Below are 20806 nucleotides of genomic sequence, written 5' to 3' on the forward strand. Positions count from 1 at the left end.
AAGCCTTCTGTCCATTTGGTGGGTGTGTACACTTACCTTTTCCCTGATTATCAAGGAGGTTGAGCTTTTCACAGGTTTATGGGTGATTTCTCTTCTGTAAAATGGTTGTTTATTTATTTCGACCATTTTTCTATTTTCTACTTGTTTGTCTTCTCACCAATTTTTTGGAGTTCTCGATTCTGGACTGCAACCCTTCTTTGATTAATTTGTTGTAACCATCTTTTCCCAGTCTTCACTTTGTCTTGTCACTGTCTTTGTGGTATCTTTTTGATGAATACAAGTTCTTAATTTTAAAGTAGTTAGATTTACCAATCTTTTATTTTATGCTGTGGGCTTTTTATCTCAAGAAAACTCTCCCTATTCCAATGTCATAAAACTATTCTCCTATATTTTCTTCCATAAGTTTGAAAGATTTGTCTTTCACGTTTAGATTTTTTTCCCTTTCCTTTCCTTTTTTTTTTTTCTTTTGCTGAGGAAGATTCGCCCTGAGCTAACATCTGTGCCGATCTTCCTTTATTTTGTGTGTGGTTTGCTGCCATAGCATGGTTGCTGACAAGTGGTGTAGGTCCACACCCGGGAACCGAACCTGGGCCACCAAAGCAGAGCACGCCAAACTTAACCATTAGGGCTTGGGGCTGGCCCCATGTTTAGGGTTTTTATATGCCTAAAATTGATTTTTGTGTATGGTCTGAGGTAGAAACCTAATTTAAATATTTTTCTTATATAGATAATTGCACTAGTTTCCTATTGCTGCTGTAACAAATTACCGCCAATCTAGCGGATTAAAACAACACAAATTTATTCTCTTATAGTTCTGGAAGTTAGAAGTGGGTTTCACTGGGCTAAAATCAAGGTGTCAGCAGGGCTGGATGCTATCTGGAGGCTCTAGGAGAGTTGGGTTTTTTTTCCTTTTCCAGCTTCTAGAGGCTGCCCACTTGGGCACCCTTCCATATTCAAAGCCAGCACGGGCCGGTCAAGTTTCTCTTGCCTTACATCACCCTGACACTGACCGTGACCCTGACACTGACCATCCTGCCTCCCTCTTTCACGCATAAGGACCCTTATGATTACACTGGGCCCACCTGGATGATCCAAGATAATCTCCCTACCTTAAAATCCTTAAACTAGTCCCATCTTCAAAGTCCCTTGGGCTAGGTAAGGTAACACAGCCACAGGTTCAGCAGAACAGGATGTGGACCTCTTTGGGAGAGCACTATTCTGCCTCCTACAATAATCAATCAATTCAGCACAGTTTATTAAATCTTTTCTGAACGTGTGCACAAGGGAACACTGGTCTGGTGGTAATGATAATAATAGCAAACACTGAACGCTTGCTAGGTGCCAGGAATTTCCTCTAAGCATTATATGTGTATTATCTCATTTAACTCTTACAACAAGACTTTGTGCTAAGAACTACTGTTACTCCTGTCTCAGAGATGAGTGAAGGGAAGGACAGAGCAGTTAAGTAATTTGCCCACCGTCGGAAGCAGCAGAGCTAAGATTCAAACCCAGGCAGGTGGGCTCCAAAGCCCACGAATTTAACCACCATGCTACCGTTGAATGAACAAATGAAGTGAACAAATGAAGTGAATAAATGAAGTGAATAAATCTAGCTTCCCTTAGCTGTGCGTTCAAGTCTTAAGTCACAGAACTTCTCTGAGCCTCAAGTTCATTACCTGTAAAACTGGAACAGTCGTCATCTTTTCTGTACTTCACAGGCTGCTTTGAGGGCACACGGAGGCCAGTTGTGAGAAAGTAGTTCAGATGCGGAAAACGGGACTCGTCGTTCCACCGCATGTCTCTGGCAGAGCCAGGACTGGGACTCAAGTTTCCTGGCAGCCAGGCTGGTGTGGGCTATTTCCACCACAGAGCGGTAACTAGAGCAGCTACAGATTCCAGCCATCAAACTGAACATTTTCCCTTCATCAACCTCCTGGCCTGTAACAGCCAACATCAAAGCTATAACTGTGTATTCAATCAATTGCTCATTAAGAATGTCATCAAGTCTCAAAGGCTGCTTTTACAAAATCCAAATATGAAATAATACTTCTTAGCTGAAACTGGGTAAAGTTTACAAGTATTCTTTAGATTCTGTTGCAAATCAAGGCGAAAAGGAGGAGAATTTCAGAAATTGACAGAAAGGGGAGGCTGCAATGTATTTGCTAGGGAAAAACCACCTCCCCCACATCTTTGTGCCTCTCCATCCTGATCCCAACAAGGTCCACCCCTTTCCATTTTCCCTTCACTCCTCCCTAGTGCAGCAGAGATCAGGAAACCTGAATTTCAGCTTTGAGGTAAGCCCTGACCCTTTTTGCTTTGAACTTCAAAGGCAATCTTGACAAAGAGAAAAAGAGCAAAAAGTGGGAGGATTCACTCTACCAGATATTAGGACATATAACAAAGCCATAGCAAGAAAATCAGCACAGCCCTGGTACAGAAACAGATCTAGAGCAACAGATCAGCAATGAGAGCTCAGAAACAGAGACGTGTGTCTATGGAGACTTGGCATATGATACAGACGCCATCGCACAACAGTGGGGAAAAGGTGGGTTGTTTGGTGGGTACCGCTGGGAAAACTGGCTCACGATGTAGAGAAAATTAATCTCACATTCCTACATGCACTGCATGCAAGGTGAACTCTGGATAAATTAAGACCTAACTGTGATAGGTAAAAGTATGAAGCTAAATAGGGGAAAATGTAGGAGAATATTTTGCGACCGTGGGAAGGAAAAGATCCTTAAACAAGACCCAAAAAGCACACTCCACAAGGCTAAAATTTGATGCATTTGGCCACATCAAAATTCAGGATTTCCCCTACACTGTAGGATAGCAAAGACCAAGTTAACAGAATGCATGAAAGATTGGGAGACATTTACAATGTCCAAGACTGACAAGGGATTAATATTTAGAATATATAAAAAACCCTTCAATTCATTCAGAAAAATAATAGGAAATCTAGCAGAAAAATAGGCAAAGGATGTAAGCGGGTAATTCATGGAAGGAAAAAATCTCCATGGTTCTTAAGTATATGGAAAAACGGTTAACGTCACTACTCATCAAGGAGATACAAATGAAAATTACAATGTGATACTACTTTACCTATATCAGATTGATAAAAATTAGGATATCAGATAATACCAAATGTTAGCCTATAGAGTGGGGAAACAGGAGTCTTCCTATCTTCATGTGCCGTTGGTGGGAGTGCAAACTGGCAAAGCCGTTTTGGAGGGCCACGAGGCAGAGTGAACTCCATGACCCAGCAATTCCATTTCTTTCTTAGGGTCCATAAAAGACACGTCCAGTACTCATTCCAGCATTGTCTGTGGCAACAAGGAACCGCTGGCAACCTAATTGTACACTCTTTAAGGAATTGATAAGTAAAATGTGTTGGACACAAATCAAATTCTATCAGTGGTCAGAATTAATGAACTCCTGGTATATACAGCCCCATAGATAGATCCCTAAGACATTATGTTGAGGGAGAAACAAGAAACAGCGTGAGTTCGTATCACAATACCATTCACGTACATTAAAAATAGACAAACTAAAACAGCATCTTTCCAGGATATATACACTTACTGGGACAATCTTAAACACAACGAGAGAGGTGCAAATGGAGGGTAAATGGGAGTGTGGAGAGGAAATGAGCGGACAATAAAATAAAAAAGAGACGGACCTCGCTGACTCTAACGAGCTGAGGAGTATGATCAACATAACTCTTATCCCTGAGGTCCAAAAATATCGCCCCAAGCTCCTTCCATCGCTTCCTATTCCTAACAGAATCAAAAGCAAAAGACTCAACGTGGCTGCTCAGAACAGCGCCTTTCTTCGTAAAGGACCTGCCTCTCTCCCATCCACCTCGCCAAGCACTCGCTTCCAGCACTCCAAGCTCGACTCTTACTGCACGTCCCACAACCAAAACGCGCCCAGGCTTCAATCCAAAATGGTTTTACTCTTCTCTTGGGAAAGTTATTGATCGCTTAAGACTCAGTTTAAGTGCCTCCCCTCCAGCAGCCCCTTTCTGACCGCTGCCATTCCCCAAATGCTAGCCCCGCCAGGACTCGATTCCCATCCTCCCATCCTCCATTCCCCCCCACCACGCACCACATTGTAATTGCTTTTTTTGGATACACACCCCTCCCCCAGGGCTAGAGCTGAACTAGGCTGGTCTCTAAGACCGCATCTCGCCGGCTAGGGTGGGCGGTCCCACGAATAACTGGAAAGTTATTGCAGCAGGTCAAACAAGACCCCAGCCCACCTCCCTCTCGTTTGCTTCCCCTCTCATTGGTTCAAGCTCTCCGCCGCCGGCCCCCGCCCCCTGCCCGCCTCTGCCGGCCACGGGAGGTGGCAGGCTCTGCGCAGGCGCTGCAGGGTGGGACCCGCTCGGCCGGGGGCGGGGCGAGTGGGAGTGGAGGGCAGAGCCCGTCGGGCGCGGAGGGGTCTGGGGGCCGCCGCAATGTTGCGCGGCAGTTGCGTCCGGTCCGCGAGCGCGCGGCGCCCGGGAGGGGGCGGGGCTGAGGCGGGCACGGTGGCCCCTCCCCCGCCCTGGCCCCGCCCCCGCAGCCCGCCCGCGCGCCTCGCCCCGCCCCCTCGCCCGGCCCGCCCCGCCCCCTCGGCCGCCGCGCTCCTTCTCCCGCCGCCCGCTCGCCTCCGGCCGGGCTCCCGCGGCCGAGAGCGGGAGAAAGTCCTGCTGGTGGGCGGCCGCGGGGCTGCGCGCGTCCAGCATCCCGGGGCCGCTCCGGCCCGGGCGGCGAGGCGGCCCGGCGGTCCATGCATCCGCCGCCGCCCGGCGCCGCGATGGATTTCAGTCAGAACAGCCTGTTCGGCTACATGGAGGACCTGCAGGAGCTCACCATCATCGAGAGGCCGGTCCGCCGGAGCCTCAAGGTGCGCCCCGGGGAGGAGGAGCTGTCCGCAGGCGCCCGGCGGCGTGTCCCGGCCCCGACCCGCGTCCTGGCCCCTCCCCGAGGCGGCCCGGGACCCCCTCGGAGTCGGACTGGCCCCTCAGTCCTCCTCCGGTCCCCGTGTCACCCGAAACTGGCTCCTCTCGGGGCCCCTTCTTCGACACGGCCGGGTTCTCTGGGTCTGGACCCTACCCCCTGCCCCGGGGCCGGCCCCCTGGTCCCGGGCCCTTCCCCAGCCCGCCCCCAGGAACGGCCGCCGGCGCCTCCCGCGCCGCCGCGCTCGGACGGCCCTGGCCCCGCTTCCCCCCGCCCCTGCGGGAGCTGCCCCGCAGCCCGCTCCTCGCGGGTCCTCCCCTCCCGCATCCCCGTGGTCCCCGGGTGCTGCCCCGGTCCTGGCCCCTCGGTCAACACAGCCCCGACTCCTCCCCGAGACCCCCCCACGTCCCATCCCCCCATCAGAGCAAGCTCGCGTGCCCCTGCCCTCAAGTCAGCCCGGCCTCCCCTGCCCTCCCAGCCAGCGCCCATCCTGGAGTCGTCCTGCGGCCGGTCTTCAGAGCCCTCTCGACCCTTTTGCCTCCGTCCTGAATCGCCACACATCCTTTCCCCCCGGCCCCTCCGGGACTCTAGCTGGGACCCCGCTCCCCGGCCCCTGGACGGAGTCAGCCTCCGCTAGTTCCCCCAGCCCGCAGAGTCATCTTCCTGCCAGCCTCCCCGAGGCTCCAGCCCTCCGCGCTGGCACACCTGGCTCATGGACCCCCGCCATCCTCTTACTCGCTCCTTTAGCTCTTCTCACTCCCACCTGCCGCAGTATCTCCAATCTCTGATTTCCTTCCAGCCCCGGAGTTCATTCCCTGCCCTCCCCCTACTCCAGATATCGTCGTGTTCGTTCCCGCTGGGCTGCAGTCTTCCTCCATGTCCCCTTTTAGCATTTCCTGGGGTGGAAAATGCTGGAGAAACAGCCTTGGGGTATAAGAGAGAAAAAGTATGTGTAATTTTATATATGCATATAAAATTGATTTCGGCAATGTTCTGAAGCCACAACGTGATTCTCAAGATTCAGTCTAGAAGCTAGAAGAGTAAAAACAAAAAACAACAAACCCCCAAAACTCTTACCACCCAAACCCAACAATTAGAGACCTCTGTGGTCGAGGTCGCCTAGAGTCCTCAGACCCTTGGTTAGTTTTCCCTGATAATGCTTAATTGTGAAACTTCACTAGTCTCTACTCATATAGGGTCCCTGGAGGGTCACCGAAGGGCAAGACTGATGGGTATTTGTGTGCATAATCTGTATTTTACACTTGACAGACACCAGAAGAAATAGAAAGACTGACAGTTGACGAAGACCTCAGTGATACTGAAAGGGCTGTCTATCTGCTCAGGTATTTCCTAGTCTTTCTGTGCAATCGCTGCTCGTCCTCTGTGGCAGCATCTGTGAATGCTTTCGGAAATGTCATGTTATGGTTATGTTCAGGTTCACTTAACCGCTTGAACAGAGTAGTTGTGCATGCATAGCACTTAATCATGGTATAAATTAAGAATTAGACAGACTTATAAATTAGAGAACTGAAATCAAATAAGGTAGCTAACTTAGAGGATATTGCTTGGAGGAGAAGGAACAGAACAGTTAATGTTTTGAGTGGAATCTCATTCTATTTTATTTTATTTTCCAGCTTTGGTTGTTCTCATGTAAGATCCAATAAGTTTAGATGAAACTTAAGAATATCCAGTGATTAATTCTAAGTTAATTGTAGTGTATGAACCTTATATGCTATTTATTATATACATTAAAAAATCCACAAAGATGGTAGTTCAATTTCTTGCTCAGGATTTCCTGTTTATATTACTTTTGCTGTGTGAGCTTCACAATTTTGCCTGAGAGATTTTAAAATTTAATTGAGCCCACTCTGATTTACGTTTCATATCACAAGCTCTACAGACTTGCTTAAGGCAAACGGTTATTGCAAATACTTAAGATTTCTCTTGACTTTTAAAAAACTGTGTTGTCGATTTAGCTTCTTAAAAGCTAATGTGGTGAGCATTAGTGAACGTATCTATGAAAATACTTCAGAAACAGAAATTTTCTGAAGGCATTTTATGTACATTTGTTTTAAAATTTTTCTTTAACTTGCACCTTTTTTTCCCCTTTGGCAAGTTAGTTTTCGCTTTTGTTTTTCAGAATCAGATTTGGAAAACTGGTGTTATTTCCCCCCTGGGATATTTGTCATCCTTGTTTCCTTAGCTCAGGTCTGTTTTGCCGGTTTCAGGTGCTGGCAAGTTTCTCATTCTCCTTTCTTGTTTGTAGATCATGTTTCCAGCCCCATGTTATTCACTGAATGATCCTGTGGAAAAAAAAAATCCCCTCTCCATGACTTCCATTTTCTTAATTATTCTGTAGCCTCTTAGTGGCATCTTGGGTTCTGTTCTTATTTTAGTCAGAATTTTAGCATGCTTACAATTCAGACCGTTCTCTCCAATAATTCTATCACTTTAAAACGTTTCTGGATCTTAGACCTCGTGTTGATGCCATTTCCCCATCTCTTTTGGTAATCCATGGTAGCATTCTCTCATCATTTCTACCTGTTTATTTAAAAGAAAAACTTTCTTATTTATGTCTGAATTAACAGTATATATTTTTGGTGTTTACGCAGAGAATGATCCAACGTTTAACCTGTTTTGATATTTTACTGTGTTATAGTTGAAGTACTTTGTTCCTTAATAATTAACATGTCCGATATGGTGAACAATAGCTGTAAACATGTGCCTTTTCCCACAGTTCTTTTGTTTGGAGTAGACAGACAATTGATGAAAGTTTGGGTAAGTTTAGCACACAGCAATTAATGATTTGAAATAAGTTCCGACTTACTCCTCCTGAATTCTCTTCTTTCGTGTAAACGCTGGCTTAGCGTCAGGAAATGGAGAGTCCTTCTCTACTTACTTGTGACAGCAGATACCTTATTCTAGATATCAGCGACAAGCCTTCTTTTTTAGGATAGCTTGTTTTCTCTTTTGCTTTTATTGTTTGTTAGCAAACCAGGTCGTCTAAGTTGTCTGCATTTCTCAGACACAGAACATAAGTTTCATCTAGTTCTGGAACTTACAAAGCCCTTATAGAGACAGATGGGTCCTCTCATTCTTAGGCAAGAGTGTTTTAAAAGAGATCTGATATGTCCTTTAGTTTCTTGTGGCTCATCTACCTTGAAGGAGGTTTGCAAGGTGACTCAGAAGACTGAACACTAGCTTGGCTGTGTACGGGTTCTCCAGCCGAGTTCTTCTTTTGTGTTCCTACCATCTCACCACCTCCTCGGAGAAAGTGAGATTTCACCTTTAGGCCAGCTTCGGTCGCGATAACACGCCGACTGCCTGAAAGGCTCTTTCTTCCTTGTGGTTTAGAGGAGGGCGTGGGCCTGTCTCAATAGACATGTTCCACACTTTGCCTCTGTTAAAGCCTCATCTGCTCTCATGTGTTGAACCTGCCATTTTAAATGTAATCTATTCCTTTTTTTCCCATTTATACTTCCCATTGCTATAGAACCTAATACTGAGCCCTGGTGTGTTTTTCCCCCTATGATTTTCAGGTTTATTTTTGAGTGCCTTACTTTTTCCTCTGTATTAGACATTTAATATCCAGATTTTCTTTTTCCTCTCTGCTTTTGAATGTCAGATTTGTTTCTTTAGCTAATTTTTATACTAAAAGTATCCTGGAATATGATGTTAAATTAGAATTCAGAGTCAAATGTGTAAGTGTTGGTAGGAAATGCTCTGTCAGTGGAGGTTCTGATGGCATTTAAATTGAATCTAATATCTAAAAAAACATTATGTACAGAGTCCTGTCATCTAATGAAAAACAAATTACACTCTTCATTATCTTACCCTAGAATATGGCAGATCAATTATTAATGCTATTTTCATAATTAAGTTTAGAACATTACAGTATTCGAAGATTTGACACAGATGAATTTGTGGTTTTGCATAAATATAATGCTGATATACCCATCTGTGGCATTTAGCACTGAAGCAAAACAACTTTCCTGATAGTCACAGCTTGTGGCTTAGTCAAAATCCTATCACAACAGCTTTTTCCTGTTCTCTCTCTTCTTTGTGATTTTGGAATATATTTTAGGAATGTACTTAAAACACATGAATTTTATTAGAAAAGAGTCCTGTGTAGTATACTGTGTTTTCATTAGCTAAATCTTTACTCATGTATCTCTAACTGCCTACCAGATAAATTTCAGACCCTTAAGCTTGGCATAAGTGGCTCTGTCTTAGCTGTGCAATGATGTCTCACCAAGCCCTCGCTTTTTAATGGCTTGGTTAAGATCTAGTTCATATGCTATATAGTTCATCCATTTAAAGTATGCAGTGGTTTTGAGTGTATCCGTAGACATGTGGAACCATCACCACAATCAATTTTAGAACAGTTTCATCACCCCAAAAAGAAACCCTGTACCTATTAGCAATCACTCCCCACTTCTCCCAGCCTTTCCAGCTTTTGGGAGCTACTAGTCTATTTTCTGTCTCTATGGATTTGCCTATTCTGGACATTTCATGTAAATGAAATTATATGCCATGCAGCCTTTTGTGTCTCCCTTCTTTCACTTAGCATAGTGTTTTCAAGGTTCATCCCTGTTGTAGGATGGTGTCAGTACTTTCTTCCTTTTTATTGTTGAATAGTATTCCAGTGTGTGGCTGTATCACGTTTTGTTTATTCATTCATCAGGTGATGGACTCTTGGGTTGTTTCCACTCAGTCCTCCTCTTTTTGAAGTTGTCATGCTAGCCTCTTCACTCTTACTCAGATACATCGTATTCATCCTTAACTCTTAACTTTCCCCATCATGGAATACCTTTCATTATACCTATCCAACATTTTCCATCTCCAAGATCCAGCTGTAATCTTGCATCTTTCATAAGGCCTTTCCTAACTGCTAAAACCGCATGGATCCCAGGCTTCTCTGAGCTCCCATATCACTTCGTGGCTGTATCTCTCAGGTAGTAATTAAGCACGGCCTTGTGTTCCTTAACTTGTGTGTGTGTGTACATTTTCTTTAATAGATTGTAAGCTCTTGGAGGGCAAGCCATATTTTGTGTTCTTGCTGTTTTCGTTCTTTCTTGTTCTGTGCTGTGGTATAAATATATACCTCCTAATGGAATAAAGTATGCTTGTTTATTTTAAGATGGCCAAAATGCCAGATGAATTAAGCAACTTCTGCTTTTTTTGTATCATAGGCAATAGAATCAGGTTAAGGTTATATACTACTTTACCATTTGTTTTATTTTATTTATTTTTTAAATTTTATTGAGGTCATAATGGTTTATAACATTGTGAAATTTCAGTTGTACATTATTATTTTTGGATCACCATATATCTGTGCCCCTTTACCCCTCATCCCGTCCCCCCACAAACTCCTTTCCCCTCTAGTAACCACTAATCTGTTCTCTGTGTCCGTGTATTTGTTTATCTTCCACATATGAGTGAAATCATACAGTGTTTGTCTTTGTCTGTCTAGCTTATTTCACTTAACATAATACCCTCAAACTCTACCATTTATTATGTTTGTGATCATGGGCAAGTTACTTGTGCCCTGGTTTTCTCTTCTGTAAAATGGAAATATTTCCTGTTTCCCAAGGTGGTTGTATTATGTGTAGAGTCCCTGACACAGAATAGGTACCCAATAAATGTTAATTCCCTTCTGTCTCCTTTCCCCCGTCCCTACTTCCTTGCCACTTAGGTGCTCAAGGTACATTTTAGACTTTAAAGAAGATCGCAGTATTAACTTTGCCTTCCAATAATTTAATAAAGTAGCAGGCAAGTAAAGTATATCAACTGAAGTTTGTGATAGATATCTATTAACTTCCTCTACTAATAGTATTTATCAGAAACCGGCTCTTCACAAATTATGATTTTTAAACTGAGTGATAACAAGGTCAGCCTGTTTTACAGATTTATATTTTCTTACCAAATGACCTTATCTTAAGTAATATTTGCTATTTATGCTATGCATTAAATGCGTCGATTGGTTAATGTACCTAACCTAACGTTTATGTTGCATACTTTTACAATCACCTTTAGACTGTCACTTTGCACTGTGAGTTTTAAAACATTTTGCACTTTGCTTTCTAAGGACAGTCAGATAAGGTGCCTCTTTTTTTTTTTTTTTTTTTAAAGATTGGCACCTGAGCTAACAACTGTTGCCAATCTTCTTTTTTTTCTTCCCAAAGCCCCCTGCCCCCAGTACACAGTTGTAGATTCTAGTTGTGAGAGCCTCTGGTTGTGCTGCGTGGGACGCCGCCTCAGCATGGCCTGATGAGCGATGCTACGTCCGTGCCCAGGATCCAACTGGCAAAACCCTGGGCCACTGAAGTGGAGCGCCTGAACTTAACCACTCGGCCACTGGCCGGCCCCAAAGTGCATCTTTAATTAGGAACTTTTTCCCTTTTCTTTCTCTTCCCATTTTTTTTTTTTTCAGGGGAAGTACTCCCTCTAGTGATCTCACAGGGTGAGATTTCTGCAGGCAAATCTGGAAATAAACAAAAGTGCTGTAAACTGTGGCTATTGCTCCTTACGTCTGGGAGCTCTTGCATTCGAGACTAGAAGAGGGTAGCAGTGAGGTACTGAGGCAGAAACCCAGTGGTTGCTTTGCTGCCTGGAGAGCTTTTGATTGTTTTGTCTTTAAAAATACCTATCCTATTTGCTATGCAATCGTGAAAGGTTGTGTGTAAAACTCCTTTGTATGCTCTTATTGCTAAGATTTTGTATATCCCCACACTTTTTATTTTCACTGTTGTCTTGATTTCTTTTTTTTGATGCCTTCTGCCTTTCATACTCTTTCAGTGAGGCGGGTGTGTAAGGGGTGTGTGTGTGTGTGTGAGAGAGAGAGAAAGAGAGTGTGTGCGTGTGTGTGTGTGTGTGTGAGAGAGTGTCTGTGTGTGTGTGTGTTTGTTGAGGGCAGTCTTGAGTGGCCAGGATTGCTTGCCCAGTTTTCTGGAGCGATGTGCAGGAGAGGCCTTTTAAATTCCTCATAATTGGGATGGATAGTTGGTTAGTTAATTCAAAAAAATTGGTTAACATGGGGAATCATAAAAATGATACACACCTTCAACATTTCATTTTGGTGTAAAAAAATAGATAGTTGTTTGCCAATCTTGTGTTGTAGGTCCACCACCTTTCCTTTAGTATGAGTCTACTGATTACAGTTCCGAATCCTCTTTGTTGCATAAATCACTCCCAGAATGCACTTACAATGCCAAATTCAGGTTTCTTTAAAGTTGAGTGAGAATTTAAATATGCTTATGAAGCATTCTGAAAGGATGGCTCTAGATTTTTATGGTTTTCTACTCATGTTTTGCAAGTTGTCTTGTTCTTCCTGCTTCCATAGCAGTTTTCTTCAGCAATTTACTGAGTTTTTCTAAAACTTTCAATTTAGTTTTCATAGAAACTACTCTTTTTGCGTTCATATGTTTATATAATATTTAATTAAATTATGTAATTGCACTGTCAAGTGAAATGGGGATAAACTGGTCTGAGAACAAACACATCTGACTCTTGGTTGCAGCTCAGCTAGTGAGAGCAGAAGCCTGTGGGCATTCTAGAGCCTAGCCTATTAGCTATGAGCTTTCAGCTCCCCTTTGGCAGGGGAATGGAGAGTGTTGCTTACCTGGGAGAGTCTTTTAACACCTTCTTGAGAGAGATCCTCTCCCTTTTCAAAGCGTGCATTGTAATGATCTTGCTTCATTCTTGGATACCTGTGATATTCCTCTTGTCTCTGCATTGAATGTGGTCCGTGGTCTGATCTGTTCTTCCTTCATCTTTATATACTAAAAAAGAAATTAAGGAAGTAGGATTCTCAGTTAGGGAGGTACTCTTATAAGCATTTTCTTTGTTTTTTAAAACAAACTTTCTGAACATGTGCAGGAATGTGCACATCATTAGTATACAGCTTGTTGTATTTTCTCAAGTGAACATCCCATTGTAACCAGCACCCAGTTTAAGAAAAAGAACATAATCTATTGTATTCACCTAGTAGCCTCCCTTTTACCCTAGTCCAGTTCATCCTACTCTTTGCAAAGAGTAACTACTATCGTGACTTCTAACACCACGGATTAGTTTGCCTGATTTTGACCTTTATATATTAGCAACCGTGGAATGTACTGTTTTATGTTTAGCTTCTTTTGCTCGACCTTTTTTAAAAAAAGATTTGTCCATATTGTTGCATGGAGAAATGAATTGTTCATCCTCACTTGTGTATAGTATTCCATTGTGTGAATATACCACAATTCCTTCTGCTGTTTGTGGACATTTGGCTTCTTTCCTTTTTTGGCTCTGAGGAGTAATGCTGTCATGAACATTCTTGTGTAAGTCTTTCGGTGAATATATGTATGCGTTTCTTTTAGGTATCTTTATAGAAGTAGAATTATTGGTCATAGCATATGCATATGTCCAGCTTAAAAGATACTACTAAACAGGGGCTGGCCCCGTGGCCGAGTAGTTAAATTCGTGCGCTCCACTGCAGGCGGCTCAGTGTTTTGTTGGTTTGAATCCTGGGCGTGGACATGGCACTGCTCATCAAGCCATACTGAGGCAGCGTCCCACATGCCACAACTAGGAGGACCCACAACGAAGAATATACAACTATGTACTGGGGGGCTTTGGGGAGAAAAAGGAAAAAAATAAAATCTTTAAAAAAAAAAAAGATACTGCTAAACAATTTCCCAAAGCGCTTGGATCAATCTATACTTCTGCCAGCAGTGCGTGAGTGGTCTCAACCTATAGTTTTTAGGAAACAAAAGTGACAAACTTTCTAGTACATAAATTTCTAGCATATCAATAATGAACTATCTACTTAATAGCCCATAGAAGTTTCTGTTTTTCTGTACATGATTTACTTACATCATCTAACTTTTTATTTCCTTGTGAGAAAGAGAGTTTCTATAAATTTTTACACTTAGTTTTTTACTGCTAGACTCATTAGATAACTCTTGGGTTAGAAGTGCTTTTAGGAGTACCACCTCTAGTTGCCGCACTTTAAATGACTCCAAGAGGTCCCATTTTAAAAAATGTTGCCCAGGTTATCATCCTCTGTGAAGACGATGCACATAGAAGTTTCTGTCTACGTAGGAATTGGAGGCATCTTCATCTTCATGTTCTAGGATAGAAGGATCACTGTTTCACATATTAAGAGAAGTAAATAATGGATTCTAGCTGTAAATCTTCCATTATCACAGAGGTCAAATTACTTAAGTCCTTGGCAAACCCTGAAGTCTCTGTTTTGGAAAAGTACTAGGTCTCTGAATATAAGGGGTTTAGAGATTATTTCCCGTCTCCTTTTCCTTGCCTTTTGTTATGAGACAACGATGGGAGGCATCTGTTTCTTTTTTCCTCTTTACTGAAGCTTCACAAGGCTCTCACTGTGACATCAGTAGAAAGCAGACTGCTCTCATGGGATCTGTAGGAAAAGCTTAAAAATAAAAAGTAAACTATTTTCATCAATGTAAAAGTAACCCATATCATGTCATTGGAAAGACCTAGAGCTTAATAACATGATGCAATTATGAGAGATTCGAGCAGTTTTCATCTTGTTAACTGTAGCTGTTTGATTAGCTATGTAACATACCTACAAATTTCTGTGATCAAACACTATAAGGTAATATTAAAATGAATAATTGTACAGATTTGAATACAATATGGGTTAAGTTTTGTAACTACAATGTAACCATATTAGAACATATATATGTGTGTGTATATTATAAATGTATGTATATATATTTGTGTGAGTGTATATATTTATTTTCACGAACAATTAGTTCATACCGACACTTGGGAAGTAGCTAAATGAGACACAGGAAGATTGAGTTTTGTCCTGAATCGTAGCTGATTAGTTCCCAGTAAACATTTTGACTTGTGTCGCTTGGCTCTCCATCTTGTAGAGTTGTGTCGTGGCTTTTTAGTAGCCCCATCACACGTTAAAGTATCAACTGCACCAAGTGGTAAAAAGTATAACTTTCTTAGAATTAGGATCACATGAAGGTCATTAACCCGTTGAATAAAGTCCAATGATCTTTAAACCTGTACCTCTTTCCACTCAGATGTTTTGGATTTTTGGGTAACTTTTGTTGGCCATGTTGGTCGCCAGATATGGGAGGCATGGAGAAAGAGTTCAGGTTCAGTTCCTCACAGTCGCCACTTTTGGCTTTATCTTTGTGTAGTACTAGTATGTGGTAATCATGTGGGAAATAATTGCAAAATCTCTTATATCCTTGTGTATGGATGCGCCTTACAGTGTAATTTTTTTCCTCGAAATCAGACATGTTTGTAATGGGAAAGATTTGTAATTTGTAATGTAATGTAAAGATAAAGTTACTTTAGAATAAATCTTAGGAATTTAGGTTAAAACATACAAAATATTTATTGAGTACTTATTATGTGTAAGGCAGTTCCCAGGCAATGAATGGCGTTGTACCAGCAGATACTTGTGTTCAAGGAAGTACTTGTTTAAGGAAGCAAATGCGTTTTTCTTAAATTTCAGTAGAATAGAAGTCATCCCCAGTTAACAAGTATTTGGGGCATTGAGAAGGTAGTGTGTTGAGTTGGAAATACTTTATATTTAGAAAGACCCAGATTTTTCTTGAAGGCCGAGACTTGCTCATTTACTTACTGCGAGACCTTGGGTAGTTACTTCTCTGAGCCCAGGCCTCCTAGTCTAAACTGGGGATAATAGTACCTGCACTGTAGGATTCTTAAGAAGATTAGAGGAAATGTATGTTAGAGGGCACAATACTTGGTGCAGAGTTGCGGGCAGGAAAGGATCGTTGTTACTGGTCTTTTAAATCATCTGTTTGCAGTTCAGAACATGTTTTACTTTGGATGTATAGGAAAATTCCCACTCAGAAACTTCATGTAGCTATAAAAATTTTCTCTCCAGGTGGTGCCCCTTTGCAATTAATCCTCCGTCTGACCCTAGGCAACCAATGATCTGCTTTTTGTCACTATAGATTAGTTTTTCGTGTCCTAGAATGTAGACCTTTGTTTTCATGTCTTTTGGATGATTGCCTGAGAGTAGAATGCTGGGTCATATGGTGAATGTACATCTATTTTCATTTATTCCAGTTTTATTGAGGTACAGTTGACATCCAATAAACTGCACATATTTAAATTGTACAATTTGATGAGTTTTGACACACAGACACAGACACACATATATATATATACCCATAAAGCCATCACCACAATTAAGATAATGAACATATCCATCACCCCCAAAAGTAACTTTGTGCTCCTTTGTAATATCCTCTCCCATTTTTCTGATCCCCTCCCCAACTCCAGGCAACCTCTGATCTGCTTTCTGTTATTATGGATTAGTTTGAAATTTCTAGAAATTTATAGAACTGAATCATACAGAAGCTACTCCTTTTGTCTGGCTTTTTTTACTCAACGTAATTATTTTGAAGTTCATTCATAATGTTGCATGTGTCAATAGTTTATTCCATTTTATCATTGATAATTATTCTTTAAGGATAATGCCTATTTTGTTTATGCATTGATCAGTTGATGGACATTTGGTAATTTTCAGTTTTTGGCTATTACAAATCTTTGTGTGGTCATGTGCTTTCCTTCCTCTGTGGTCAGCCGCTAGGTGTGGAATGGCGGGGTCACTTAGTAGGTGTATGTTTACATTTTTAAGAAACTACTAAACTGTTTTCAAAGTGATTGTACAATTTTACATTTTCATCAGCAGTGTACGAGAGTGTGAATTGCTGCACACACTCACTGGCACTTCGTATGCACTTTTTAGTTTCTAAGCCATCCTGGTGGTGTTTCCAGTGGCCTAGTGTAGTGGTATTTCATTGTATTTAGAATATGGATTTCCCAAATGACCAGTGGACGTTGAGCATCTTTACATGTGTTTATGAGCCAGCCGTACATCTTGTTTGGTGAAGCGTCTGTTCAATCTTTTGCCCATTTGTTGGATATATGCTTGGCAAATATTTTCTCCCAGTCTATTCTTGCCTGTTGTTGTATCTTTTAAGAACAAAGGTCTTTTGCTTTGCCATGGTCTGATTTTGACGAGGTCTAATTTATTGATTTTTTCTTTATAGTTAGTACTTTTTGTGTTATACTTAAGAAATCTTGGCCAAATCCTAGGTCATTAAGATTTTTTCCCTGTGTTTCCTTTTAGAAGTTTTAAGCTTTTAGTTCTTAATTTTAGGTTTATGATCCATTTCCAGTCAGGTTTTGTGTATGATGTAAGGTAAGGATTGAGGTTAATTTTTTTTTTTTTTTGCACCTGGCTATGGTGTATAATAGAAAGGGCCAGTTTGCTACTGTAAAAATCTGGGGACCTGGCAGCTATCTTTGTGATCACATTCAAGTCACTTCAGTTCTTCAGGCATCATTACCCCCTCTTCCCTCCATATGGTATGATGGGTTGGGCCTGATAGAAATTAACATTGCATCTTGCTTCATCAGGCTATCCGCAGTTCTAAGAAAGAAGATAAGAAAAAGTTGTTGAACTCCAGTTTCTTATTTCATCCACTAGGCAGTGCAGATGGACATCCCTGTAGGGCAGAAACTCCTTGGATAGGTGAACAATTTCAGAGCTTTTTAAGAAAGGTCATTTGTAAGGTAGATATTCGTAATTCAGAAAGGGCCTGTTTCATTATAATCAAACCGAAAATGCTATTCATTTAGATGAACTGAAAAATAACAGAGTTGAAGAATATTTTCTTTAAAGAGTTCTGCATGTTGTAGGTTTGGTTTGAATATGTTTGGGGCTGAATGTGTACCTCACATAACCTTCCAGTTATTTAGGGGGGTTTTCCAGATATCTTTCTGTCATTGGTTTCTAGTTTAATTCTGTAATGGTCACAGAGCATATTTTGCTTGACTTCAGTACTTTTTAATTTGCTGGTGTTTTGTTGTGGCCAGAACATGTTGATCTTGGTGAATACTCAATGTACACTTGAAAAGAATGTGTATTCTGCTGTAGTTGGATGTAATGCTCTATAAATGTCAATTTGGTCAAGTTGGTTGACAGTCTTTCTCAGGTCTTCTACGTCTCTAAGGATATTGTCTGTCTACTTGTTCTATTGACTACAAAGAGTGGAGTATTGAAGTCTCTGAACTGGAATTGTGAATTTGTCTGTTCCTTATTTCAAATCTGTCATTTTCACTAGTAGTTCATGTATTTTGATTTCTGTAGTTAGAGACATACGCAGTTAGGCCTGTTATGTTTTCTTGGTGAATTAACCTCTTTATAGTTATGTAATGTTTGTCTTTATCCCTAGAAATATTCTTTGTTTTGAAGTCTACTTTATCTGATATTGATATACTCATCCAGCTTTCTTTTGGTTACTGTTTACGCAGCTTATCTTTTTCTGTCCTTTTACTTTTTAAAAAATAATTTTCATTTTGGAATTATTTTAGATTTCTAGAAGAGTTGCAAAGATAGTATAGAGAGTCCCCGTATACCTTACACGAGTTTCCCCTAAGGCTGACATCTTACATAACCATGGTACGTTTGTCAAAACTGAGAAATTAACATTGGTACATCACTGTTAACTAAACTCCAGGCTTTATTTGGATTTCACCAGCTTTTTCACTAATGTCCCTTTTTTCTATTTCAGGGTCTAATCCAGGACACCACATTGAATTTAGTTGTTGTATCTCTTTAGTCTCCTCTTGGCTGTGACACTTGCTTAGTTTTTCATGATCTTGATAGTTTCAAAGAATACTGGCAGCCATTTTGTAGAATGTCCCTCAACTTGTGTTGTCTGATGTTTTTCTCCTTATAGATTTGGGTTATGGGTTTTTGGGAAGAATACCATAGAGGTGAAGTGCCTTTCTCGTCCCATCATTGCACAGAGTACATGCTGTCAACATGACTTATCACTGGTGATGTTAATCCTGATCAGTTGGGTAAAGTAGCATCTGCCAGGTTCCTCCACTGTAGGAGTGGTGAGATCGCCTCCCAGCCTTGTTCCTGACCTTAGGGGGAAAGCATTCAATCTCTCACCATTAAATATGATATTGGCTGTAAGTTTTTTATAGATACCAGTAAGTTAAGGAAGTTTCCTCTACTCCTAATCTGCTGACAGTTTTTATCATGAGTGCCTTTTGAATTTTGTTGAATGTTTTTTTCTGAATATATTGATGTGTAGTATGTGGCTTTTCTTACTTAGTTTTTAATATGGTGAATGACACTGATCAATTTTGAAATGGTGAACCAGTCTTGCATTCTTGGGATGAAATCTACTTGGTCATTATGTATGAGTCTTTTTATGTTTCTGGACTCTACTTGCTACAATAGTTTTGAGGATTTTGCATCCATTTTAGTGAGAGATATTGGTCTGCAGTTTTCCTCTAATATCTTTTCCTAGTTTTGGTTTTAGGGGAATGGCCCTGAAATGACTTGGGAACTGGTTTCCTGTTTTCTGGAAGAGGTTGTGTAGAATTGGTAATACTTCTTCCTTAAACGTTAAGTAGAATTCACCAGTTAAACCATCTGGGCCTAGAATTTTATTTTTTGAAAGGTTTTTAATTAAAAATTCAATTTATTTAATAGATGTAGGGTTATTTGGGTTGTCTGTTTCTCCTTGAGTGAGTTTTGGTGGTTTTTGTCTTTCAAGTATTTAACTCTATTTCTTTTTTTTTCCCCCTCCGGATGTACATCATAATATGTTTCGAATTCTGTGTAGATTACATCATGTTCACCACCCAAAGACTAATTATAGTCCATCCCCTCACGTGTGAGCCTAATCACCCCTTTTGCCCTCCCGCCTTCTCCTATGTAACCACCAATCCAGTCTCTGTTGCTGTATGTTTGTTTGTCGTTGTTTTTATCTTCTACTTATGAGTGAGATCATACAGTATTTCACTTTCTCCCTCTGACTTATTTCACTCAGCATAATACCCTCAAGATCCATCCATGTCACAAATGGCCAGATTTCATCATTTCTTATGGCTGAGTAGTATTCCATTGTGTATAAATACCACATCTTCTTTATTCATTCGTCCCTTGTCGGGCACTTAGGTTGCTTCCAAGTCTTGGCTATTGTGTATAATGCTGCAGTGAACATAGGGGTGCAAGTATCTTTATGCCTCTGTGTTTTCAAGTTCTTTGGATAAATACCCAGCAGTGGGATAGCTGGATCATATGGTAGATCTATTCTTAATTTTCTGAGGATACTCCAAACTGCCTTTCGTAGTGGCTGCACCAGTTTGCACTCCCACCAGCAGTGTACAAGGGTTCCCTTCTCGCCACATCCTCTCCAACATTTGTTGTTTCCTGTCTTGAGTACTTAACTCTATTTCATCTAAGTTATTGAATTTATAGGCATTGAATTATGGTATGCCACTATTCCCTTTTAATGTTTGTGGGACTGGTAGTGATGTCCCCTCTTTGATTCCTGATAGTGGTAATTTGTGTCTTTTTGCTTTTTTTTCCCTTGTTTAATATCACTAGAGGTTTGCCAATTTTATTAATCTTTTCAAAGAACTAGCTTTTGGTTTCATTATTTTTTCCAATGTTTTTCTTTTTTCAGTTTCATTGATTTTTGTTCCAATGTGTGTTATTTCCTTCTTTCTGTTTGCTTTTCATTTGGTTTTCTCCTCTTTCTCTAGTTTCTTAAGGTGGAAGCTTAGTTATTGATTTTAGATCTTCTATTCTAATATATGCATTTTAATGCTACAAATTTCCCTCTAGGCACTGCTTTAGCTGCATCCCACAAATTTCGACATGTTGTATCTTCATTATAATTTAATTAAAAATTTAAAAAATTTCTTTCAAGGCTTCTTCTTGGACTCACGAGTCATTTAGAAGTGTGTTGTTTAATTTCCAAATATTTGGGGATTTTCCAGATATCTTTTTGTTGCTGATTGTTAGTTTAGTTTCATTATGGTTTGAG

The 20806-nt window shown here is 41.1% G+C and overlaps 1 protein-coding gene across 2 annotated transcripts in view; it reads left to right on the plus strand.

The window, feature by feature from the left end:
• The first annotated feature begins 4570 nt into the window (after nucleotides 1-4570).
• The window catches only part of PPP4R4 (protein phosphatase 4 regulatory subunit 4), a 102375-nt gene continuing 86139 nt past the window's right edge, over nucleotides 4571-20806 (plus strand). Inside the window, exons 1-2 of one of the 2 annotated variants that reach the window (XM_070514234.1) lie at nucleotides 4571-4887; nucleotides 6210-6283. In XM_070514234.1, coding sequence (XP_070370335.1) covers nucleotides 4771-4887; nucleotides 6210-6283 — 191 coding nt within the window. In that variant the 5' untranslated portion in view covers nucleotides 4571-4770. The remainder of the gene's footprint in view (nucleotides 4888-6209; nucleotides 6284-20806) is intronic. The other variant, XM_070514231.1, reaches the window with a different exon arrangement.

This window comes from Equus asinus, chromosome 7 (assembly GCF_041296235.1).
Source record: "Equus asinus isolate D_3611 breed Donkey chromosome 7, EquAss-T2T_v2, whole genome shotgun sequence".
Lineage (NCBI taxonomy): Eukaryota > Metazoa > Chordata > Mammalia > Perissodactyla > Equidae > Equus > Equus asinus.